The 26,341-nt window shown below is 44.4% G+C and overlaps 2 protein-coding genes across 2 annotated transcripts; one reads left to right on the forward strand and one right to left on the reverse strand.

Annotated features, from left to right (window-relative positions):
* Window positions 1-1,827: 1,827 nt before the first annotated feature.
* On the reverse strand, window positions 1,828-25,542 carry Fam228a (family with sequence similarity 228 member A). The gene is made up of 8 exons (XM_045149168.1): window positions 25,450-25,542; window positions 22,553-22,621; window positions 20,943-21,134; window positions 16,262-16,373; window positions 15,051-15,144; window positions 12,508-12,639; window positions 7,616-7,757; window positions 1,828-1,986 (listed from the first exon to the last, which is right to left on the reverse strand). The coding sequence occupies exons 1-8, from the start codon at window positions 25,540-25,542 to the stop codon at window positions 1,828-1,830; spliced, it is 993 nt and encodes a 330-aa protein (XP_045005103.1).
* On the forward strand, window positions 12,652-14,177 carry LOC101612490 (rab-3A-interacting protein). The gene has a single exon (XM_004663751.2). The coding sequence runs from the start codon at window positions 12,698-12,700 to the stop codon at window positions 14,078-14,080; it is 1,383 nt and encodes a 460-aa protein (XP_004663808.2). The 5' UTR covers window positions 12,652-12,697; the 3' UTR covers window positions 14,081-14,177.
* Window positions 25,543-26,341: the final 799 nt, after the last annotated feature.

A 26,341-nucleotide genomic window follows, 5' to 3' on the forward strand; every position in this document is an offset into this window, starting at 1 on the left:
ATCACTTGGGAGGCAGATGTAGGAGGATCACTGTGAGTTCAAGGCCAATCTGAGGCTACATAGTGAACTCTAGGTCAGCCTGGGCTAGAGGGAGACCTTACCTCAAAAAAAAAAAAAAAAAAGGCTTAGAGAGATAACTTAGTGGTTGAGGCACTTGCCTGCAAAGCCATAAGATCCAGATTCCATCCTCAGGACCTACGTAAGCCAGATGTACAAGGTGGCACATGTGTCTGGAGTTCGTTTACATTGGCTAGAGGCCCTGGCATGCCTGTTCTCTCTCTCTCCCCCCCCCCCTCTCTCTCTCCCTCCCTCCCTCCTTTTCTCTTTCCCTCTCTCTCTCTCTCTCTCTCTAAATAAAACTTAAAGAAAATTGGTGGTGGGGGGGGGGTGTTGAGAGGGTTTCACTCTAGCCCACACTGACCTGGAATTCACTATATAGTCTCAGGATGGCCTTGAACTTGAGGCAATCCTACCTCTGCTTCCCAGGTGCTGGGATTAAAGGTGATGATGCTCTTGGGGACCAGTCTCTATCTCAAAAGTCCAGCTAAAATATATATATTTTTTAAAGCCGTCACTCATTCAAGATACCAATCTTAGGAACTGATTGGTTAAAATGTAAGCAGAAAAGATTAAATAAGAGACATTACTTGCAATACAAAACTAAAACAACTGGACATTTTGCTTGTTCACAGAAAAGTTTGGAGAGTCTGGAGCATCCTTGCTGAGCAAACCTGTCTCTTGGGTTTGGGGAAGCATGTTTTGTTGATTCTGGAGGAAAGGGGGTAGCTGATGTCAGAGTAAGTCACCTGCGATCGTAGCTGTAGAACAGCCCTGGGACTAATGCTCACACAGATGAGTGTGGATAGTGCCATATTTCCATCTCTAAACAAGCTGGGTGCTTTACCAGATTTCTGGTAGAGGAGCCTACAGGATCTCAGCCAGGTGATTTTGATAACTGTAGATGACAGTTCATGTTACCCAGTAACTCCAGTATTTCTCTTTGACCTAGCCACCCAGATCTGCCCCTAGAGAAAGCAATTTCTCTCCCACTAAATTTGAGCCCAGTTTTCCTGAGGTTATAAGGAAGGAAAGTTTACCCTAATATTCTATTCATTCATTGGGAAGCAGATATGCCTCAGACAACTGGGAAGTTTCCCCTTGGTGAGGATCCCTAACAGCCCCTCCAGTGCTCATAGGGGCAGCATGCCATGGGCAACAGAGATTACTCTTCCTTCCTAAATGGGGCCCTTATTCTTAGCAATTTGACTGTCACTGCCAAGTTTGACTGTGTATGAGGAGAATGTGTGCCCCAGGAACAAGAGTGGGACTAAACATTGAATAGAACACTGGGACCTGGGCTGGAGAGATGGCTTAGCAGCTAAAGTGTTTGCCTGCAAAGCCAAAAGACCTTGGTTCAATTCCCCAGGACCCACATAAGCCAAATGCACAAGGTGGCACATGTGTCTGGAGTTTGTTTGCTAGAGACTCTGGTGTGCCCATCTCCCTCCCTCCCTCCCTCCCTCTCTCTCTCTCTCTCTCTCTCTCTCTCTCTCTCTTAAATAAATAAATATTTTAAAACAGAACACTGAGACTTTTGAGATAGAGACTGGCCCCCAAGAGCATCAAGTATTAGGAGATAACATTATCATGCTGTGAAGATGTTTAAATGAATAGCAAACCTTACAAGTTTCCTGGTTCACAGCCAGAATTTAAAAACTAGTAACTGCCATTATTTGGATACTTCTTGCAAATCTTCTCTTAGAGGGAGAAAACCACATTCCCAGTGTGCTGACTGCCTTGTGTGCTACAATCTGAAGTCAATGCAGGTCAGAGGTCACCCTGCCTGGCTGCTCCCTGCAGGGAGGCCAGGTGCTTCCCCAGAACCTCTGCTGTCATCACTCTTCTTTCCACAGGTGGTGGCCCCCGTGTATGTCGGGACTCCCCTGCTGTCCAGGAACGAGGTCTCTGCAGTCGGGTCCCTGTAACCTATTGACAAAAGAGAGGGGCTACATGTGGTGTCAGGTGAGGAGGCTCATGGGAGTGAAGAGGATCACACACACACAGTTTGCCCCACACCCAGCCACTACCCCAGCTGGGATGTTCTTTCAGATAGCTCCCAGCCAGAATGCCTCATCTTACTTTGCTCTGTCTGATTTCTGTACTTCCCGTGTGAGCCTTTCCGTATCTTGGTCTCCATCTACTTTTTATGGTATGCTGTCCCCAAAGTGCTCTCCCTTCACTGTATTCAGACCCACCAGGGACCGCCTTCCTTGCACCCTACAGTCAGGGGCAGCCAGAGGAAGAAACCAATGCCACCCCTGGCCCACATACAGCAAGGCAAAACTGCCCAGGTAATTTTGGTTTTCCTGTTGGCAGGAACAAGTTCCGTGGAAGCCAGGTGCTGAACATCACAAAAGTCCATCAGGGAGGGCCTTGAAAGGGATCAGCCTGCTGACCTGCCCACTTCCAGTATGTGAACAAAAATTAAACTCCTATTGTGTTTAAGCTTCTGTACAGCAAAGGAAAGAGAAGAAGGAAGAAGAAAGAAAGCTGGAGAGATGGATCAGCAGTTAAGGGGTTTGCCTGAAAAGCCTAATGACCTGGGTTTGTTTACCCAGTACCCATGTGAAGCCAGATGCATTGTGCATGCATCTAAAGTTCGTTTGTAGTGGATAGAGGTCCTGGAGCTCCCATTCTCTGTCTCCTCTCCTCTACTCTTCTCTTTTCTCTTCTCTTCTCTTCTCTTCTCTTCTCTTCTCTTCTCTTCTCTTCTCTTCTTCTCCTCCCCCCCTCTCTCTTTGCTTGCAAATTAAACATAAAATTCAAAAAATAAATATGTTTTTTTTTTAAAAAGGACTCTTAAAAAGATGAACTACAAAAAAACCTTGGGCTAGAGAGATAGCTTAGCGGTTGAGCGCTTGCCTTTGAAGCCTAAGGACCCATGTTAGCTAGATGAACAAGGGGGCACATGTGCCTGGAGTTTGTTTACAGTGGCTGGAGGTCCTGGTGTGCCCATTCTCTCTCTGCCTTTCTTTCTGTGTCTGTCACTCTCAAATAAATAAATAGATGAACAAAAATATTTAATTTAAAAAAATGAACTACAGGCCAGGCTGGTGACGCACACCTGTAATCCCAGCACTCCTGAGGCAGAGGTAGGAGGATCACCATGAATTCAAGGCCACCCTGAGACTACATAATGAAATTCAGGTGGAAAAAAAAAAAAATGAACTACAGGGCTGGAGAGATGGCTTAGCGGTTAAGCGCTTGCCTGTGAAGTCTAAGGACCCCAGTTCGAGGCTCGATTCTCCAGGACCCACGTTAGCCAGATGCACAAAGGGGCGCATGCATCTGGAGTTCGTTTGCAGTGGCTGGAAGCCCTGGCGCGCCCATTCTCTCTCTGTGTCTCTCTATGTGCCTCTTTCTCTCTCTGTCACTCTCAAATAAATAAATAAAAATGAACAAAAAAATTTTTTTAAATGAACTACAAAGTGTGAGAAAATATTTGCCAGCTATATATCCAGTAAGGAGTTAGTATCCAAAATATATTAGGAACTCATATAGCTCAATATATGGTAACTATACTTAATAATATGTATGCATTCAGCCCTCATCTGTGGATTTGGTTCATCAACTACAGATCAAAAGTATTTGATGGAACTGGGGAGATGGTACAGTGGCTAAAGGCACTTGCTTGCAAAGACAGATGCCCTGTGTTTGATTCCCCAGTACCATGTAAAAACAGATGCACAAACTGGCACATGCATCTGGAGGTTATTTGTAGTAGGAGGAGGCCCTGATGTTCCCATACTTTCTCCCCCCCCCCTTTCTCTCTCACTTTCTCTCTCTCTCTCTCCTCTCTCAACTAAAGAAATGAAATACATGTATTTGGGGAATGCTAGAGGATGACACAGCAGTTAAAGGTAACTGCTTGCAAAGCTTACTGTCCCAGGGTACAGTTTCCCTGGCGTGACCATGCTCTTGCTCTCTTTTTCTTTCTGTATCTTATCATAAACATTTTTAAAAATAAAAATTGGGAAAAATTAGCCGGATGTGGTGGCACACACCTTTAATTCCAGCACTCGGGAGGCAGAGGTAGGAGGATCGCTGTGAGTTCAAGGCCACCCTGAGACTATATAGTGAATTCCAGGTCAGCCTGAGCTAGAAACCCTACCTCAAAAATCCAAAAAAAATAAAAGAAAAAGAAAAATTGTATCTGTACTGAACATGTACAGAACCTTTTCTTGTCATCATTCCTAAACTACTTACAGAGCATTTATACAGTATTCAGTGTTGTAAATACTGTAGGCATGATTTGAAGAACACAGGAAGATTGTATAGGGAACATATTTTTATATAAAGACATAAGCATTACATAGTTTTGTATGAGGGAGGGGGTCCTGGAACCAATTCCCCAAGAATTCCAAGGGACAACTGTACTTGAAAGTTGCTAAGAAAAACTAGGCATAGTGGCTCACAGCTGTAATCCCAGCACTCAGGCAAACTCCCTAACCTCTGAGCCATCTCTCCAGTCCAAGCCCAATACTCAGGAGGGACAGGCAGGAGGATCAGGAATTTAAGGTCATCCTCAGCTATCTAGTGAGTTTGAGGCCAACCTGGGCTACATGAGACTGTGTCAAAAAAAAAAAGGGAGGGGGCTAGAGAGATGGCTTAGCACTTAAGGTGCTTACCTGCAAAACCAAAGAACATGTTCAAATCTCTTGGTCCCACGTGGCCATACACACAGTGATGCAAGCGCACAATGTCACACATGCACACAAGGGGGCACACATGACTGGAGTTCACTCATGGCAGCTGAAGGCCCTGGTGTGCCCAGTCTCTCTCTCTCTCTCTTCCCCCCTCCCCCTCTTTGTTGCTTGCTATCTCTCTCAAAATAAATAATAAAAAAAGGAAGGAAGGGGAAAGAGATAATTTGCTAAGAGAGATCTTAATTATTATCACACATAATAGTGACTAAAGAGAAATGTGTTATTTGCTTGATAATGGCATCATTTCACAATGAAGATTTATATCAAATCATGTTGTATACTTTGAATTTTAAAGTCCAGTAAGAAATAAACTGCTGAGGAAAGTTACATGGCAAGCTATTATAGACAGTTTCAAGTTGCTGGGATGAACATCCAAGCCAGACAGTTTGTAGGAGGAAGGGTTTATTTCAAGCTTACAGATCTAGGAGAAAGTTCCATAAGTGGTGGGAGAAGCTGCTTCCACACATCCAGAGAGAAACAACCAGCCAGACAGCAAACAAACCTGCAGCAAGCAGAACCCTCAGCTCACATGTCTCTGCTTACTTTAGGGCTAGAAATCGGGTCCACCCCCAGTGATCCCTCCTCCAGCCAGGTGGCTGGAGATTCAAGTTACAAGTTTTAATAAAATACCTGAGTCTATGGGGGACATACATTTAAACCACCACAGCTATCAGTTAGGGAGAAGTCATTTCCAGAGAGACTTAGGAAAAAAAGGGGACTAAGTAGGAGTTGAATCATAAAATATCTGACCAGGATTTCAAACTGGAAAGCAGAAAGGACCCCGACCCTCAGTGTGTGCTGGAGGTAAGGGGTATAACTTTGATCAAGAAGAAACACCTGTGCCTCCTACACTCAAACAATAAACCCAAAGCTTCCTTCAGAGAGTCTAAGCCTCCAGGTTCAGAAGTGGGAAGAGAAGAGAGGAAAGAAAACAGGAGCTACCAGCTGGGCCCACCCAATTGTTAACCCTGGTTGTAAAATCTAAATTGCATTTCAAAAAGCCCCTGCCAGGGGCTGGAAAGATGGTTCAGCACTTAGGTACTTGCCTGCAAAGTCTAAAGACCCTGGTTAAATTCCCCAGTACCCACATAAAGCCAGATGCACAAGGTGGCACATATATCTGGAATTCGTTTGCTACTTCTCTCTCTCTCATAGATACATATAGATAGATAGATAGATAGATAGATAGATAGATAGATAGATAGATAGATAGATAATAAATAGCTGGGCTTGGTGGTTCATGCCTTTATCCCAGCACTCGAGAAGCAGAGGTAGGAGGATCACTATGAGTTCAAAGCCAGCCTCAAAGTACAGAGTGAATTCCAGGTCAGCCTGGGCTAGAGTGAGACCTTATCTAAAAAAAAAAAAAGAAAAAAAAAAAAAGAAAATCAAATAAATAATAAATAAAATATTTTTTAGAAGCCCCTTCTGGGCTGGAGAGATATGGGTCAGTAGTTAAGGCACTTGTCTACAAAGCCCAATGACCTGGGATTGATTCCCCAGTACCCACAGAAAGCCAGGCATGCATCTGGAATTTGTTTGCAACATTTAGAGGCCCTTGTGTACCCATTCTCACTTTCTCCTCTTGCAAATAATTAAACACAGTTTTAGATATTTTTATTTATTTATTTTCAAGAAGAGAAAGATAGAAGAGATAGACAGAATGGATATGCTAAGGCTTCCAGCCACTGCAAGTAGACTCCAAATACATGCAACACTTTGTACATCTGGTTGTACATGGGTATTGGGGAATTGAATTTAAGCACCTTAACTGCTAAGCCATCTCACCAGCCCTAAATTAATAAGCTTTTTAAATCTTTGCTGTGGTAGTCTAAATAGATGGCCCCCAATAGATTTTTATTAGTGTTTTATTTTTTTAATAGTGTTTTATTAGTTTGTAGTTTACATCTGCAGCCACCTGGATGGAGGTGGTGTCACTGGGCGGATCTTAAGGTGTGATGGTGGGTTTGAGATTTCAATCTAAAGATATGCTAAGTGTGCTTACCTGGAGTTCCTGAAGTGTGCTGTGCTGTGTGTCTTTAGGCTTGTGCTTCTCTCTGTGTGTCTGGTCCTGTGAAAGCAGGCCAGCTTCTTCTGCCATTATGGAACTTCCCTTAGATCTGTAAGCTTCAATAAATCCCTTCCTCCATAACTGTGCCTGGTCTGGAAGTTTATCTCAGTAAACTTGAAGCTGTCAGCTACATCTTCTGTTTTGACTGAACTATGAATAAATTTTTGCTGCTATAGTGTTTTAAGATAGATCTGGGTATGTGTCCAGGCTAACTTCAAGGTTTTTTTAATGTTTTTAAATTTTTATTTGCACATGCTTTGTATGTGTAAATGCATGCACACCAGGGCCTCTTGTCACTGCAAACGAAATGCCAGACACTTGTGCCATACCACACATGGCTAAGAACAAATTTTTATGTCAGTTTTCAATGTAATGAGAAGTAAATGGTAGAAAATTTGCAGAGGGGCAAAGGGTAAGGAATGAAAGGTGAAGAAATCTTAGAAGTACAGCCCACCCCTCTCTGGTCTTCCCTATTGTCACTCTGTAAGAGCAGGCTTGCACCTGAAAGTAGGAGATAGAGTCCCCCATATGCTGCATTTTTGAGTCTCTTTATCCAAAGCTTCCCTTCCCTGCTCAGCACTCGAGGACACCAGTGCCAAGCACCCTGTCCTCCAAGTGAGATGCATGCTCCCTTCAGCCTCCTCTTGTTTATTCCTGTCTTTGGCCACTGTCTCCTCTCCCTACAGTAGCCTCTCTGTGAGTGAGGGCTTTGTCAGGCTCCACTGCCTAGAGAGTGTTGCAAAATTGTGCCCACAGAGCTCCCCAGCTCTCTGCTCACCAGACCCTTCTTTTCAGCCTCCCTCTTCTCCTGGCTGAGTTTTGAAGAACGAAATTGCCTTTCAAACACAATCTGACTCAGGTCCGTGGTCACCTCTTCCTCAGGCAGATGCTGCTTTGCTGCCCTGACGAGCTTCTCAGGACTGTGAGACAAGGGGGACAATCTCAACTCAGCACCAAATGAATCTTAGCATTCAGAAAATTAACAAATGAACCTAATACTTCATGAAAAGGAAAGGCTGAACATAGTGGTGGTTATAGGGGGATAATGTCCCCTAAAGGTCCATAAGGAACAGCTAAGTCCTCAAGATGATGGCACTGGGAGTGCTATGGCACGTTGAAAGGACAAGGGCTAGCATGGAGGTTCCTTAGGTTATGTATGATGTGTGTGTTTGCATGTTAGTATGCATGTTGCTGCATGGGTGCATGTGTTGTGAGTGTGGAGACCAGATGTCAATGTGGATAGCTTCCCCATTCACTCTCCACCTTACTGAGGCAGGGTCTCTCAACCTGGGACTCACTATTTAGCTAGTCTAAGTAGCCAGTGAGCTCCAAACACTCTCTATTTCTACCTCAACGATGTCTGATTATAAACTCATGCTACTATGTTTTGGGGCAAGAGTTCTACCAACCGAGCCATTGTCCAAGCCTGGGGACATGGGTTTTGTTTGTTTGTTTTCTTTTTGTTTTGTTGTTGTTTTTTATTCTTTTGAGGTAGGGTCTAGCCCAGGCTCACCTGGTGCTCACTCTGTAGTCCCAGGCTGGCCTCAAACTCACAACAATCTTCCTACGTTTGCCTCCTGAGTGCTGGGATTAACAGTGTGTGCCACTATGTCCACCTTGTTTTCAATTTTTTTTAATTTATGTATGTGTATATATAGCATGTATATGTGTCTGTGTATTGTGTGTGGAGGTCAGAGGACAACCTTGAGGTATCCATCCTCTCTTTTCACATTCTTTGAGATAAGGTTTATTTTTGCAGCTGCAAATGCCACTGTAGTTTGCCCATGAGCTTCTGGATTCTCCTGGCTGTGCCTCACATTACCTTAGGGATCACAGACATATGCACCACTTTCCAACTGTCTTACATGGGTGGGTAGATGCTAAGCTAAGGATCAAACTGAGGTCAGCAGTCTTGCAACCATATCCTGCCCTGGTGAGGTGTTGGGCCTTGAGAGGCCCGGACGCAAGGCCTAGTGGAACTTCCTGAGCCTAGCTAAATTTTTTTTTTTTTTTTTTTTTTTGGCCAGCTCTGACTCAGCAGGATGCCTAATGGCCTCAGGCCTGCTACTTCCACGTAGAAAGTTGGAATTCTCTCTCGCGCACTTAGAACCAATCATCTCAAAGGTCGTGATATGCTATTGGCCCTTACACCTCACCCCATCCTAAAATCCCCACCCTCGTTCTCAACGCTATAAGCACCTGACTGTTACAATGAAGTGAGTTCCTGCTTTGACAAGACTCCTGGCTCGGTGGTGTGTTCCTGGCTATCGACACTCATCCTCCTCCTCAACCCCTTGGGAGGAATCAGTGGGCCTGGTCCTTCCTCAGCACTACCTGCTGGGGGAGCCCGGCAGTCTGGAGCCCAATGTGGGGTGATGGGAATCTGGCAGACTGGTTCCCTGTATGAGGCATTCTCATTGAGGAGGTCAATCGGAGTGCGGGTGAGCTTACCCTCATAAGCTATGAGGCAGTCTTCATATTTAATGTGCTAAACTTTGCTTCTATAACCTGTACTTGCTTGTCAACATCTCTACGTTCCCTCTCTCTTTCCTTTCACTTTCAGTTCACCAGCAAGCTGCATTTGCGGCTTCTGTATTTCTGAATGTCATACGTCCCTAGTGGACACACCGTGTGGGCAGACCTGGAGGAGACTCAAGGCACATTGCCCCCTCATTTGAGCGAGGGCTCTGTCCCGGAAGACGAAGCAAATCTGCTGGGGAGACCTGCTCCCATCCACACCGTGTTTGGTATCACCGAGCCATCCCCTAAGGACACAGACTCGCCTGGCCATCACAGATCTAAATCTGAACTTAATTCTATAGCACATTTACCTATCTTTTGGGTCCTTTTGTGTTGTACCCGTGTGTCTGTGGGTTGCTATTGCCCTAATTTTATGGACATTCCTCTCCTGACTTTATAATATGGGACAGTCTACCTCTAAATCCAATCCTGCCTTAGAATCTCTCAGGACACTCCTGAAGAGTAGAGGGCTTGATTTGACTGATAATCAGGTCCGACAGACCTGGGATTGCCTTCTTAAGGTAGCACCATGGCTGCCGGAAGGAAATCTCTTTGATTGGGACACTTGGGATGGGGTAGAGGCCCTTGTTTGTTGGGCACATGTGGAGAAGGGTCAGATAACCCCCTTAGGGGTCCTCCCTATGATCTCATCCTTTAAGAGTTGCTTCCCTCCAAGACCAACCAAACAAAAACAAAAGACAGAGGAAAAAGAAAAAGATAGTATACAGCCTGATCCGGCTACTCCTCCTGGAGATGCAGCTTTAAAAACCCAGAAAAGGGTGGATCCTTATACCCCTCACTCGATCCCTTTGGGAGTGTTCCTTGGCCTTCCGGGGGACCTCCCCCACCTTCTCCATCGACTAATCCTTTCTGGACCCCCATGCCTCCCTCTTCATATTCGGCTGCCAAGCCTCCAAAAAATAAAACTACTTTCTATTTCCCATCAATCTAAATCCTGGGGGTAATTGCCCTGCTGCCTGGTATCCATGGGAAGCTCAGGACCTAAAGGAGCTTAAAAAGGTGGTCTCTGAGGATGGACCCAACTCTCCTTGGGCTGAGACCCTGTTACAAGGACTTGCGCATCAACCTTGTATGACCCAAGATTGGAAAAATCTAGTTAAGGCTGTCTTGTCAGGTCCTCTATATATTAAGTGGTGTGCCTTTTTTCAAGATGAGTGCCATATACAGGCAGAGTGAAACCAAAGTCAACAGCCCCTGTGCTTTTGGGATGCTCTCCAGTTCCTCTGATCAATATGCTACAGGCACTCAGCAGGCAGCTATACCTGATCCATATAGGGACCAGGTCAGGGCACTGGGCTTGGTGGCATGGAAAAAGCTTGATGAGGGACCCTCTGAACCCCCCCCCCCTTATGGGTATTACTCAGAAACCATCTGAGGACTTGGCTACATCTATAGATAGGGTGGAAAAAAGTCTTCAAAGAAAATTTCCCCCAGGGGCATTACGGGATCAGTTTACTAGAATGTTAGTTTAGGAAGGGATGACAGCGGATTATTGCCTCGCCTGTGCAGGTCTCAAGGACACCTCCATGAGTAGATGAATTGTAGCCACCAAGGACGTTGGCACTATCTCCCATCAGGCTAGAGCCATGGCTGCCACCCTTCAGGAAAATAGACAAAGAGATTTGGCTACTATGATCTATGCATTACAGTTAAATCCTAAAAACCTAACATGTTTCAGGTGTGGGGGCAAGGGCCATTTTATTGTATTTTATTTTTGAGGGCCATTTTAAAAAAGACTGCCCCAACAAGACGAAGCCTCCTCTGCCCTCTGTGGGGACAACCAACGCCCCTTGCACCCGCTGCCCTAAATGCAAGAAGGGGTTTCATTGGGCTAGGGAGTGTCAGTCGAAGTTTGACATACAAAGAAAGCCTTTAAACTCCTCCCAGGGCTCCCCCCAGCCCTGTTAAATAAGGGGAAAGAGACCGTCAAAGCCCACTGGACCTTCCCTCTGGTCCCCAGCCTTAGACCAAAACTTCTTTTAAATATTGGCAATAAAAGATTCAAACTTCTCATCGACACTGGAGCTGACCGAATGGTCCTGAGAAAGGAGGAAGTGGCTCCCTCCTGGCAGCTTGTGCCCGGTCCTCCCCTACTGGGAGTTGGCAGGAGTTCCACCACCTGGGAGACTGCCACATGGCTCCCTTGGGCTGACCCGGGTGGGGGCAGGGGAGAAGTCTGCCCTCTTGTGGTGACTGGGCTCACTGCTAACTTACTAGGGCAAGACATCCTTGGAGATGCCAAGGCCTTCATCATCACTGACTATAAGGCCTTTTATAATGATTTGTTAGATGAAAAAGAATATCAACAACAGTTTCAGGAAGGGAGGGAATGTCATCCCAATTATAGAGATGGCCCTTATTTTGAACAACTCAGACAAAAGTACTTCAATGAACACCCCCAATTCTAAGGGCCACTGCCTAGACCCCACCTCCCATTTAAAATCCAGTGGAGACGGGGGGGGGGGGGGATCCTATATGGGTTGAGCAGTGGCCTCTCCCTTCTTCTAAGTTACACCAACTAAGTTACTCCATATACTTATTGATCAACAGTTGGAGGCTTGACATATCCGTCCCTCCCCTAGTCCCTGGAACTCTCCTGTCTTTGTCATAAAAAAGCTTAATGGGTTCTGGAGATTTTTACATGATTTAAGGAGGATCAATGAATGCATGATCCCCTTTGGAACCCCCCAGAGGGGACTCCCATGGATTCCAGCTATTCCCAATACATACCATCTTACTATCATTGACATTAAAGATTGCTTCTTCTCTATCCCCCTCCATCCACAGGACATGGAGAAATTTGCATTCTCTGTACCCACTGTTAACTTTTGTGGCCCAGATAGGATATTTGAGTGGACTGTCTTCCCTCAGGGAATGGCTAATAGCCCACCCATTTGTCAATATTGCCTGTCATCCATTTTCTCTTCTCTTATCAATCTCCCCAATACTCTGTTTTATATTTACATGGATGATATTCTTGGGTGCCTAGATTCCTCCACACTCCAGGACCTTACCCACCAATGTCTAACTATCCTTCATACTCAAAGCTTTAAAGTAGCTCCTGAGAAAGTTCAAACTGTGCCTCCCTTTAAGATCTTGGGCTCAGTCCGCTCCCTCTCCCCTCTCCACCTCGGCGGCTCCCAGCGCAGTGCGCCCGCCGCGGCGGAGTGGAGCGGCGTCGGCCTGCTGCCCTCCGTGTCTCGGACCCGCTCCCGGCGGCTCGGCGGGCACCCCTGAGCACCGGCAGCAGCTGCGGTGGGGCTTGGTCAGGAGAAAAGAGGCAGAATAGCTCAGGCTATCTTATGATGAAGCCGTTGCTATGGCTAATGAGCCCTTGGAAGGCTTCCATGAAGTAAACCTTGCTTCGCCTACTTCTCCAGACCTTCTTGGTGTCTGTGACTCAGGATCCCAAGAGCAGACTACCTCACCAAGCGTCATCTACTGGCCACATCCTTCATCTTTGTGCTCTGCTCCTATTCAAGCTAATGCGTTAGATGTTTCTGATCTTCCTACACAACCCGTGTATTCATCCCCTAGACATTTGAACTGTACAGAAATATCTAGTATCAGCATTCATGTTACAGACTCAGCATCTTGTGTTACCTCTGGAGCTGCAACTGGGCTAACAAAAGCAACTACAAGGAAGGACAACTGTAATGCTGAGAGGGAATTTTTGCAGGGTGCCACTGTCCCAGAGGCTTGTGCTGGCAGTGATGATATTTTTGGATTGAGTACAGATAGTCTGTCCCATTTACAAAGTCCATCTGTTCTGGAAGTTAGAGAAAAGGGCTACGAAAGATTAAAAGAAGAACTTGCAAAAGCTCAGAGGGAACTGAAGTTAAAAGATGAAGAATGTGAGAGACTTTCAAAAGTGCGTGATCAACTTGGACAGGAATTGGAAGAACTCATGGCTAGTCTATTTGAGGAGGCTCATAAGATGGTGAGAGAAGCCAATGTGAAGCAGGTGACAGCAGAGAAACAACTAAGAGAAGCACAGGGGAAAATTGACGTACTTCAAGCTGAAGTAGCTGCATTGAAGACACTTGTATTGTCCAGTTCTCCAACATCACCTACACAAGAACCTCTGCCAGGTGGAAAGACACCTTCTAAAAGGGGGCATACACGAAATAAAAGTACTAGCAGTGCTATGACTGGAAGTCATCAGGACCTCAGTGTAATACAGCCCATTGTAAAAGACTGCAAAGAGGCTGATTTATCTCTGTATAATGAGTTCAGATCTTGGAAGGATGAGCCCACAATGGACAGAACGTGCCCTTTCTTAGACAAAATCTATCAGGAAGATATCTTTCCATGCTTAACATTCTCAAAAAGTGAGTTGGCTTCAGCTGTTCTGGAGGCTGTGGAAAACAATACCCTAAGCATTGAACCAGTGGGATTACAACCTATTCGATTTGTGAAAGCTTCAGCAGTCGAATGTGGAGGACCAAAAAAATGTGCTCTTACTGGCCAGAGCAAGTCCTGTAAACACAGAATTAAACTAGGGGACTCAAGCAACTATTATTATATTTCTCCTTTTTGCAGATATAGGATCACTTCAGTATGTAACTTTTTTACATACATTCGATACATTCAGCAGGGGCTTGTGAAACAGCAGGATGTTGATCAGATGTTTTGGGAAGTTATGCAGTTGAGAAAAGAGATGTCATTGGCAAAGTTGGGATATTTCAAAGAGGAACTCTGATTCTCTGAGTGGGACCATGCACAAAATGACTTCATGAATAACTGAAAAATGGCTGAATATTTTTATGGTTACTCAATATTTATTTCCAAGGACTGGGCCCAAGACTTCCCCTCTTTTGCAAATTACACGACGAAGTACTGTGATTTCTTTTAAATTAACTTAGCTGTATTTGCTTATTCTTTAATTGAACACACTATAAACAATTATAGATGTACTAGTGATTATAATTTATAGCTGTGAAATAAAAACTCATTAAATAAGTAACTGCTTAAAAAAAAAAAAAAAAAAGATCTTGGGCTCAACCCTTACCCTAGATAGTGTTTCACCTGTTAAACCACAACTTTATATTCAGGATTCTTACACCTTGCCTCAACTCCAGAAACTCTTGGGAGAAATTAACTGGATGAAGCCCTGGATGCCTATAACTACTGAGGAATTATCCCCCTTGTTCGACCTCCTAAGGGGCCTTGATCTTTCTCCCAAGTAACCCTAACGTCTGGACAGAGACAAATCCTCCATAGAGTCCAGGAGGCCATAGGTAACTCCAATCTCAAATGATTTGACCCTGATCTCCCTCTTTCCCTCTACCTTTTCCCTGGGGAGACCCTGATAACTGCCCTGCTGGCTCTAAAGGGCAAGCCTATTCAGTGGATTCACCTCTCGATCAGTGGGGGCCCTAGGATATATTCTTTAAGTAACCAAGAAGCTTATTGTATCATTAAAGGATGGGAAACTGCCACTAGACTCTTTGGTATTGAGCCTCATTCCATCATTACCCCATATAAGATAACTGATTTCACTTGGCTCCAAAGAAATAATATAAGAATCGCTATGGCACTTGAGGGGTTCCTGGGCACCATAGACTGCCATTATTTATGGCCCTTATAAGTGGATAAGCTCCTTCTCTAGGTTGGAATGGAGACCCCCCTCCCAGGCTTTTCCTACCTCAACCCAACCCTCACTTCCTCACTGCCTGATGCTGGCGACGCTCACTCCACCCAGTGACAAAGGGTTTGGAAACCCACATGACACCAGAGCTATCTTGGCCAAACAGATGGGAAAACCTGTGAATGTCAGGGAGGAAACATAAAACACTTCCTTTTAATGGAAAACAAATCCAAAGGATTGACTGTGGTAACAAAATAGCATATAACTTCATTGATTTTTTTGGGAACCAATATCACTCCCGTACTAATACGTGGGTATACATAGAAAAACCCAAAATTATACCTCAAGTGGAGGGCAAGCCAGGGCCCTGCCCTTGCACCACTTTTTATGAGACAATGCATTCTGCTTGCTATACTGCTACACAGCAATGCACCCGCAATGGGAAACCCAAATGGACTGGTGTTAGGACTAGAGCACTCTCTGGAGGTGCTAGAGGGTGGGAGAAGAGTGACATGGGATACGCCTCTGCACCCTGTTTCGGTGGGACAGGCCAGACAATCTGCTGGAACTTTCAACCCCCCACCCCCATCGGATATTCAGATGGAGGGAGAGTTCAAGATAAAGTTAGAGAACAACAGGTCAATTAAAAAATCGAACAAATCATCTTGACCCAGTACCCAGAGCTTACCTATCACCCTATAGCCCTCCCTGAGGACCAAGGAGACCTAAAACTCGACCCCCTTATGGGGACCCTTTTACAATCAGTTTTTGCCTTAATTAATCAAACAAACCCTTCTCTTGCAAAAGACTGCTGGCTCTGTCTCCGAGCAGGACCACCCCAGCCACTAGCAGTGTTACTAATTATAACTCCACTACTCAAAAAGATTGCTCAGCTACATTCCCTATTCCTGTCCTTCTAATGTCCACTTCTAAAACTTGTATTTGGGCCCTACCTGGCCCTGATAATTCTAGTGTGGATGTGGGCCATATTGACCATTCCTTTTGTAACCCAAATACAACTCAATCCAATGCCCAGCATTGCCCAACTCCTGAGATGGTCTTTGTTTGTGGGGGCTGGATGGCCTATAACTTTCTGCCTGTCAATTGGACGGGCCTTTGTGCCCCAGCCACCTTGATCCCAGATGTGGATATCATTCCTGGAGATGAAGCCCTCCCTATACCCTCTTTTGATTATATTAGAGGGAGACCTAAGAGAGCTGTACAAATGATACCTTTACTTGTTGGGTTGGGAATAACCACAGGCACAGCCACCAGGACAGCCAAGATGGGTACCACAGCCCATCTCTACAAAAAACTCTCTCTCCAGCTGATCAGTGACATAAAAGCCGTGTGCAGCACTATCCTTCATCTCCAACAACAGCTGGATTCCATGACTGAGGTAGTCCTACAAAACAGGAGAGGACTAGACCTATTAACTGCTGAAAAGGGAGGCATTTGCTTATTTTTACAGGAAAAAAAAAATGCTGTTTCTATGCCAATAGATTGGGAATTGTTCAAGACAAGATCAAAAAACTTCAAGAGGATCTGGAGAAGAGACGGCAGGACCTCCAGGACAACCCGCTGTGGATGGGCCTGCATGGCTTCTTACCCTACCTCCTCCCTCTACTTGGGCCTCTTCTTCTTCTTTTCCTTATTGCGCCTTGTGTAATTAACAAAATTACCCAATTCATTCACCAGCAGCTAGAGGCAATAAAACTCCATCAGGTTGAGATACATTACCACAGGCTGGCAACTCAGGAATTAAGTTCCTCAGATGACTCATGCTACCGCCTCTGCCCTCCATGTGACCAATGATGGGTAAGATCTCAGACTGATTGAGACAACCTAAGACAGGCCATGGAGTGGGTTTTCAAAGAGCTAAACACATGGTACCCAGTGATGGGTAAGATCCCCAGAGGGGGAACAACCTAAGACAGGGGCCATGGTGACTAATGCTCTTACAAAAACAAAAGAGGGAGATGTTGGGCCTTGAGAGGCCCAGACATGAGGCCTAGTGGACCTTCCTGAGCCAAGCTAAAGTTTTTGGGGTTTTTTTGGCCAGCTCTGACTCAGCAGGATGCCTAATGGCCTCAGGCCTGCCACTTCCACATAGAAAGTTGGAGTTCTCTCTTGCGCACTTAGAACCAATTATCTCAAAAGTCACGGTATGCTATTGGCCCTTACACCTCACCCCATCTTAAAATCCCCACCCTCGTTCTCAACACTATAAGCACCTGACTGTTACAATGAAGTGAGTTCCTGTTTTGACAAGACTCCCGGCTTGGTGGTGTGTTCCTGGCTATCAACACTCATCCTCCTCCTCAACCCCTTGGGAGGTACCAGCGGGCTTGGTCCTTCCTCAGCACTGCCTGCTGGGGGAGCCTGGCAGTAAGGCAGTTAGGGTGACTGGACCCCAAAGGAAAGGTCAAAGACCTTCCTGAACCCTAACATCCCTCCCTCCGTAACACTGGGGGACATGTTCTTGAAAGGGACTATGTTGTAGTGTCTTCCTTTCTCTTTCTGTCAGCTTATTGGTCCATGATGTTCAAGGTTATCCTTGGCTACATAACAAATTCAGGGCCAGCCTGAGCTATATGAGCTCATATCTTAAAAAGAAGTTCTAAAATATACTTAACAGGAGTAACTAAAATATGACAGAGGAAACAATGAAACTGAGAACTTTCTAGAACTAATTAAAGAAATGATCTACAAGTTTTTTTTTTTTTAAAAAAAAGGAAGACCCATGGAGTGAAGCATGTTGGCACACACCTTTAATCCCAGCACTCAGGAGGCAGAGGCAGGAGGATTGCTATGAATTCAAGGACAGCCTGGAACTACAGAGTGAGTTCCAGGTCAGCCTGGGCTACAGTGAGACCCGACCTGGAAAAAAACAGAAACAAAACCAAAAATGGCCATGGATTTCAAGTAAAAAGTGAAAAGAAGAGAACTATCTAGGGCTGGAGAGATCACTCAGCGGTTAAGGTGCTTGCCTACAAAGCCTAATGACCCAAGTTCGTTTCTCCAGTACTCACGTAAAGCCAGATACACAAAGTGGCACATACATCTGAGTTCCTTTGCAGTTACTGGAGACCCTGGCATACCCATTATTTATCCTCTCCCTCATGTGTGTGTGTGTGTGTGTGTGTGTGTGTGTGTGTGTGTGTACATCTAGAAACACCCTATAAAATTACGGACAATCTAAGACAATGAGAACAACAAAACTGCTTTCAAAGGAGCAACAGTGAAACAGATAATTGACTTCTCAATTAAAATCACAGAGGGCTGGGCTTGGGGGTATATACCTTTAGTCCCAGCAGAGGTAGGAGAATAGCTGTGAGTTCCAGATCCCTACCTTGTGGTGGGTGGGGGGAGAGGGGACTACAGAGGGTTGGGAAGATGGCTTAGCAGTTTAAGGTACTTGTTTGCAAAGCCTGACAGCCCAGGTCAATTTCCCAGTATCCACATAAAACCAAATGTACAAAGTGGTGCATGTGTCTGGAGTTCCTTTGCTGCTGCAAGAGACCTTGCTTGACATGCCTATACTCTCTCCTATCCCTCACTCTCAAATAAATATTTAAAATGATAACAACAGCCAGGCATCGTGGTGCATGCCTTTAGTCCCAGTATTCAGGAGGTAGCAGAAGTAGGAAGATTGCTGTGAGTTTGAAACTAGCCTGAAACTACATAATGAATTCCAGGTCAGCCTGGGCTAGAGCAAGAACCTACCTCAAAATAAATAAATAAATAAGAACAAGTGATGACTATAATGTGGGGAAAGACCCTACCTCAAAGACCTAATAATAATAATAATAATAAATATAAATGCAAAAGTAGTTGATGAAGGAAAATACCATGAAGCCAGCCTGGGACAGGGAGGAAAACATCTATGGGGAAATTGTGCCCCACTTCCTGACCCGGATAGTGATTTCACAGGTCTAACTTGGGGATTTGCTAAGCTGTCTTTTTCATGCTGTTCTCTGCATACATCACATAATACAAAGGTATTGGGCTGGAGAGATGGCTCAGCGGTTAAGACACTTGCCTATAAAGCCTAAGGAACCAAGTTCAATTCACGAGGATCCACATTAAGTCAGATGCACATGTGTCTGGAGTTCATTTTCAGTAGCTAGAGGCCCTGGTGTACTTGTTCTATCTGCCTCTTTCTCTCAAATAAATATATTTTTTTAAAAAAACCACAAAGGAGATAGTGATAATCATGAGACTATAATCACAGAAAAAGAGGTGTTCCTTAAATATCTCCATTCAGGAAATAAACAGTGAAACAGACACTTAGTTTGGGGTTGCTCTGTACCTGCACACGCCTCCACTCATAAGCCTAGCAGAGGGTTTGTGCCACTCTTTTGGACTCAGGCCGTGTAAAGTGGACTTGAACTCAGGTGATTTAGCATATAGTCTGGCCTTCTCTGTTTCTTTAAGTTCTCTTTTTGTATAATATTGTTTTCCTATAGGAAAATAAAAATTGAAATCAAATTCCTTTTCTTCTCTCTGGAAATCAGACTCAAAAACAAGTCCGGTGCTCTTGGTGGGAAATCAGTACTCTAAAAATGCAGCCCACATCCCAGAGCACCTGTTCTATAATGATGACTGGTCCTTTTCTCTTCAGTCACCGCTGGTCTTCGAAACACAGAATCATACAATGGAGCTGCTGAAACCTAAAAATAAAGGAGACTCTTTGAGGCCCCCAGTACAGTTTGTAGTAAGATGTACTAAATCTGCCCATCAAGACTTAAGAACAGTGCCAATCCAAAGTGCAGGGGAAGGGCAAAAACACCTCCTCTAATGGGGATGTTTTAGGGAGTTTAAACAGTGAATAGAGGAGGGAGGGAGGGATGCCCACTCACACAGGACAGACACACTTCTGTTTGGAGTTCCATTGCACCATTACATCAGTCAATAATATTTGTTCAACCACTCTGTGCCACACTCAGGCCAGGTCCTATCCTTATATGTTTCTCAGTCTAGACTAGGCAAGTCACATGCAGTGACAACCTGGTCAATGGAAGAGGCAACTCTGTAGACAGGAGAACATGGCTGTGTTCCTAACCAAGCCTGGGAGGAGAAGGTCTTCCAGGGCACTGCCCACTGGTGTAAGGACTGTGAGAACAGCAGGAAACAGAAGGACTGGGAAACATAAGACTGTGTTAAAAAGTAGGGTACAGGGCTGAAGAGATGGCTCAGTAGTTAAGGAACTTGCCTGCAAAGCCTAACAACCAGGTTCAATTCCATAGAACCCATATAAAACCAGATGCACAAAGTGGCACATGCATCTAGAGTTTGTTTGTAGTGGCTAGAGGCCATGGTGTGCTCTCTCTCTCTCTCTCTCTCTCTCTCTCTATCTCTATCTCTATCTCTATCTCTATCTCTCACACTAAAAAGAAAGAAAGAAAGAGGAAAAGAAAACATACTTAAATATTCTACCATTCCACCTAAATTGTTTTATATCTCTAGTTAACACCTGAGGAAAGAGCAAAAAACAAAAAGCCAGGATGCTATAGTTCATACATAAAACCCAACTGATTTAAACTTGGCACTGCAATTATATTGGTCTAAAATTCCTAAAGAGGTTCCAGACCTGAAAGTTCAAAGCATGACACCAAATGTTATTTTGTAAAGCCACATTAGAGAGAGCTGCTCATCCCTGTAACCTAATGATTGGCGGATCCCATTGCCACCTGGTCCCTTCTCCCTTGTCCACCTCCTACCGTAGATTAGAAAACCACCCTACTTGCTGTGTGACCTAGGGAGTCCTAGAACCTCTTTTTGCTTCCTGCTCAAAGGATCAGGATACAAAAAGAGCCCCTGGCACCATTCCTATCCCTTCTTTCTCCTTGAATGCAGACCTAATACCTGGAGCAGTGAGCACCACTGAACAAAGATGAGAATGATGGGATGGAAAAAACATTAGGGACAGCAGAAGAGAATAGGAAAAAATTATTCTTTATTTTAAAAGTACCAGTTTATTTGTGGGCTTTAGATAATATTCATATTTCTCTTGTCTTATTTTTTCAGCTCCTTTATATGACATTACTTTTTCAATAATTCTCTGCTGAAGAGGCTCTGCAACATTTTCGACCCATTTTTTATGTAACATCTCTTTTCTTCTCTCCTTAAAAACAGCCAGATGCTGAAAATATACATCCAATCTCTAACAAGGTGGAGAAAACAAATTAATAAGAAAATCTTCATTTATCATCATTTGAATTGTCAGGGATGAGCACTTGTTCCCACTCCTAAGCTCTCATTCATCCACATTCAGGCTGTGAGATTTTAGTGCAAAATAACTGGAGTGTGAAATAAACCTCAAAAAGAGACCCTGAGAGCATGGAGTACGAAGACATTATAAATAGTTCTAAAACATAGTGTGCCCCTTCTTACAAAAATTAACTCCCCTAAAGCACATTAATTCCACATTACTTATCAATTGCTGATCAATCTTTATCTTTAAATATTCATTCATTTCTGGTGACTTTATATACCCCATTGCAGTGTAGAACATAGAAGGAGGAGGTAAATTTTAGTAGAAAAGAATTTCTAGGGCTGGAGAGATGGCTTAGTGGTTAAGGCGCTAGCCTGCAAAGCCTAAGACCTCATGTTCAAATCTCCAGGTCCCACGTAGCCAGATGCAGAGTGATGAAGACACTCGCCATAAGGAGGCACATGTGTCTGGAGTTCGTTAGCAGCAGGCTGAAGGTCTGGTGTGCCTATTCTCTCTCTCTCAAAAATAAAATAAATAAAATATAATGATTTCTAGCAGGGCAGAGTAGTGCATACCTTTAATTCCAGCATTCAGGAGGCTGAGGTAGGAGGATTGCCTTCAGTTCAAGACCACCCTGAGACTACATAGTGAATTCCAGGTCAACCTGGGATAGAATAAGACCCTACCTCCAAAAAACAAAAGAAAAAGAATTTCTACTTGTTACAAGACAAAAAGGGAGAACAGTTTAAACAACCTCTTGATTCCTTTCCGACAGATTCGAGCAAAGTCTGGAACCTTTTAGTGATCCTGCAATGAGGCAAGGAGGGGGCACAAAGTCAAGTACAGACCTGCAAGGAGGAAGCCAGAGAAGTCTCATTTGGGCTATAAAATGAGTCTGTCTTACATGGCAGTATCGCTTGGACCTTGTGGGTCATTCAAAAGCTGTTTTGTTGAAGGTTTGAGTCTGCAGCTGATGGGATGAGCAGAAGGTGGAACTTTTGAGGGGGGGACAAGCAGAAGGAAGTTGGGTAGTTGGAGCATGCCCCCAGAGGGGATATTGAGATCTGGCCCCTTCCTTTCTCTTTCTCCTTGCTCCCTGTGAGGCGAGCAGCTCTACACCATGACACATTTCCTGCCATGATATTCTACTTCACCATAGGCCTAAAGTGATGGGGCCAAGTGATTATGGGCTGAAACCCCTGAAACTGTGAGGCCAAGCAAGCCTTGGCTCTCTTTAAGCTGCTAGACGCAGGTGTGTCACAGTAATGCAAAGCTAACACATATGATAGCACAGACTCTTGGTCATGCTGCTCTGTCACTTCTACTCCTCCAGAGCACTCTTGGAGCACACAGTGTGCAGCTCTTACCTTCACAACATAGTTTTCTCTAAATAATATCGCATGCACAGCCTCATCAATGTCTTCTCTAGCCAATACCTAAATGACAGAATTGAATATTAACACCAAAGCCTAAAGAAACAACCAGATGACAATCCCAGGGCAATATACCAGTAGAATTAATATAAATATACTCCGTAGTATACTTTTTATGGAAATTTTCCAAAACTGTTCTCTATGAATTCATTACCAGTTTCAACAAGTATTTGCTCAAAGTCAACCTCAGGCTAAAGAGATGGCTTAGTGGTTAAGGCACTTGCCAGCAAAGCCAAACGACCCAGGTTTGATTCCCCAGGACCCACATAAGCCAGATGCACAAGGTGGTACATGCATCTAGAGTTCATTTGCAGTGACTGGAGGCCCTGGCATGCCCATTCTCTCCCCACCCACACACACACACACTCTCTCTCCCTCTCTCAAATAAATAAATAAAATATTTTTAAAGAAAAAAGTAAGCTGGGCATGGTGGCACATTGGGAGACAGAGGTAAAAGGATCGCTGAGAGTTTGTGGCCAGCCTGAGACTACATAGTGAATTCCAGGTCAGCTGTGGCTACAGCAAGACCCTGCACACACACACACACACTCTCTCTCTCTCTCTCTCTCTCTCTCTCTCTGTCTCCCCCTGTGTGTGTGTGTGTGTGTGTGTGTGTGTGTGTGTGTGTTTTACATGACTGCCCTGGATTGTAGGAATGGGTCAAAAGCACCTACTAGCAAAGACCTGCCAGCCCAGAGTCAATTCCTCAGGACCCACGTAAAGCAGATGTACAAAGTGGCACATGAGCTGGAGAGATGGCTTAGCAGTTGAGGCACTTGCTTGCTTGACTCCAGATCCCACCTAAGCTAGACCCACTGAGGTGAGGCAAGCACAGGTCGCACATGCCCACTAGGTGGTGGAAACATCTGGAGTTCTACTGCAGTGGTTGAGGCCCTAGTATGTCAATTTGCTCTCTCTAAAATTAAAAATTAAAAAAAAATAACTCTCAAAGTGGCACATGCATCTGGAGTTCATTTGCACCAGCAAGAGACAATGGCATACCAATGTTCCCTCTCTTTTCTCTCTCAAATAAATAAAAAAATATATTCTTAAAGACAACCAAAACCTACAAATTTAAGATAAAAACTGAAAAGTACATAAAACAAACATGTTTTCCTGATATATTATTTCTTTCTATATGGATATATTAATATTGTATTCATTTATTAGAGAAAGAAAAAGAGGCAAATAGAAAGAGAGAACGGCTATGTCAGAGCCCCTAGCCACTGCAAACGAACTCCAGACACATGTGTCTCCCTGCGCATCTGGCTTACGTGGGTACTAGGGAATTGAGTTTGGGTCCCTAGGCTTTGCATGCAAGCAACTGAACTGCTAAGCCATCTCTACCACCTCCTCCCACCCCCCCTTTTTTTTGGTCTTTGGTGGTAGGGTCTTGTTGTAGCCCAGGTTGACCTGGAATTCACTACATAGTCTCAGGGTGGCCTCAAACTCACAGTAATCCTCCTACCTCTGCCTCTCCAGTACTGGGAATAAAAGCATATGACACTACACCTGGTTTTTTGTTCTGTTTTGTTTTATTTATTTATTTGCAAGCAAAGAGAGAGTGAGAAAGAATGGGCACACCAGGGCCTTCAGCTACTGCAAACAAACTCCAGGTGCATGTACCACTTTGTGCCTCTGGCTTTACATGGGTACTGGGGAATTGAAGCCACATCATTAGGCTTTGTAGGCAAGCATCTTAACTGTTGAGCCATCTCTCTAGCCCCTGATACTACATTACAAATATAGAATTAATCACAATTTAGAGAAGTAGAAATCTACATATTTGTAGTATTCTTGGGGAATTCATATTTTTAGCCATCTTAGTAAAATTACAAGCAAATAAGCAAATACATACACAGCTTGACCATGTGTCAGATTTTCAACCTCTTTTGTAACTTAAAAAAAAAGAGCTAGGTGTGGTAAAGCACACCTTTAATCCCAGCACTTGGGAGGCAGAAATAGGAGGATCACTGTGAGTTTGAGAGCACCCTAAGACTACATAGTGAGTGCCAGGTCAGCCTGAGCTAGAATGAAAGCGTATCTCGAAAAAAAAAAAAAAAGATTGAGGGGCTGGAGAGATGGCTTGACATTTAAAGACACTTACTTGCAATAACTGATGGCCTGGGTTTGATTCCCCAGTACCCAAGTAAAGCCAGATGTGCAAAGTAGTGCATGCATCTGGAGTTGTTGTTTTTTTTTTTTTTTTTTTTTTTGCAGCAGGAGGCCATAGGCACACCCATTCATATGCATTCTCTCTTTCTCTCTCTTCTCTCCTTGCAAATAAGTAAAAATAAATTTTAAAAAAAAAGGTTAACTTTGATGGCTCCTTCTTTACTATTTTGCCAGAAAATAAGATGTTAATGATTTGTAGCAGTTTTGAAATCCACTACTGTCTATTCACAAAAAAGAGAAAAAAATTAAATATCTCATTACTCTTACTGTCACCATGGCAAAGAGACCAAAATAAGTTACCAAGAGCTTTAAGGAGACAAATCATAGGATCCCACAAAACTGTGAAGCTTTGTAAACAAATCATTGCCAGACCCTGAAGTGTGAAGGACTGCCTGGGGACTGGCTCCTGCAGGCTGCTGTCTCTGCCACTTGCCAAGCAGCTGGTACCATGTCCCAGGCTGACAACCAGCAATGTCTTCTACACTCTTGGTCAAATTTGACCCGGGGCCTTTCCCATCCCCCTTCCCACACCTAAGTTTAAGCCAGGTACTATTCCATTTCTGGAAATACAATGGTTATTGAGGCCTAAGCTCAGGGGACTTGATTTATGTGTCCTACAAGACAACAAATGTCTCAAGAAAGCCATGCTATGTTACCTCCATTAAAGAAACAGAATCCGGCTCTGGCCATTCTTTCAGTTTCTCTGGCCTAAAATGGTCATCATAGTTCAAACCGTTCGTGGCAGCCATAGATAGAAGCCCTGAGATAGAAACACAGAGGAGCCTTAGTAACTCATGGGGGAAAAAAACAACATATGTATGTATGTATGTATGTATTTGCAAAACCTGGCACACACCTTTAATCCCAGTACTTGAGAGGCAGACATAGGATCACTGTGAGCTTTAAATTCCAGGTAACCTGGGCTACAGTGAAACCCTGCCTTTAAAAAAAGGCCTGGAGAGATGGCTCAGCAGTTAAGCTGCTTGCTTGCATAGCCTAATGACCAGAGTTCAATTCCCCAGTGCCCATGTAAAGCCAGATGCAGTGGCTATAGGCCCTGATGCACCCATTCTCTTTCTCTTTTTCTCTCTCCCCCTCTCTGTCTTCTCTCTCTCTCTTTGCTTACAAGTAAATAAGTATAAATACTATAAATAATTCTTTTTAACTTTAAAAAAAGGCCAGGAGAGATGGCTCAGCAGTTAAGGCACTTGCCGTCAAAGCCAAAGGACCCAGGTTCAATTCCCCAGTACCCATGTAAAAGCCAGACACACAAGGTGCATCCAGATGCACATGCGTCTGGAGTTTGCTTACAGACACTCAGGATGAACTCTGGATGTATGTGCCTCTTTGTGTGTCTGGCTGTTAGGTGGGTACTGGGGAAGACTAACTCGGGTCATTAGGCTTTGCTGGCAAGCACTTTAACCACTGAGCCATCTCTCCAACCCCTTAGTTTTTCTTTGGTTCTGCCCTTGTTCCTTCTTCGTAAGTCAAACCTCAGCCCTTGGCACTTCTCAGCCCCACTTCCCCACAGCAGAGGATCACCCCAAC

The sequence above is a fragment of the Jaculus jaculus genome, chromosome 5, assembly GCF_020740685.1.
Source record: "Jaculus jaculus isolate mJacJac1 chromosome 5, mJacJac1.mat.Y.cur, whole genome shotgun sequence".
Classification (NCBI taxonomy): domain Eukaryota; kingdom Metazoa; phylum Chordata; class Mammalia; order Rodentia; family Dipodidae; genus Jaculus; species Jaculus jaculus.

Coding starts and splice junctions, on each gene's coding strand:
- LOC101612490 (XM_004663751.2), top strand. CDS start 12,698: ATGGCTAATGAGCCCTTGGAAGGCTTCCATGAAGTAAACCTTGCTTCG.
- Fam228a (XM_045149168.1), bottom strand. CDS start 25,542: ATGGCTGCCACGAACGGTTTGAACTATGATGACCATTTTAGGCCAGAG. Junction 16,374..20,942: donor TAAAGCCCACAAATAAACTG/GTACTTTTAAAA, acceptor CCTGTTTTGTAG/GACTACCTCAGTCATGGAAT. Junction 1,987..7,615: donor AGGCTGAAAAGAAGGGTCTG/GTGAGCAGAGAG, acceptor TTTTGTCAATAG/GTTACAGGGACCCGACTGCA.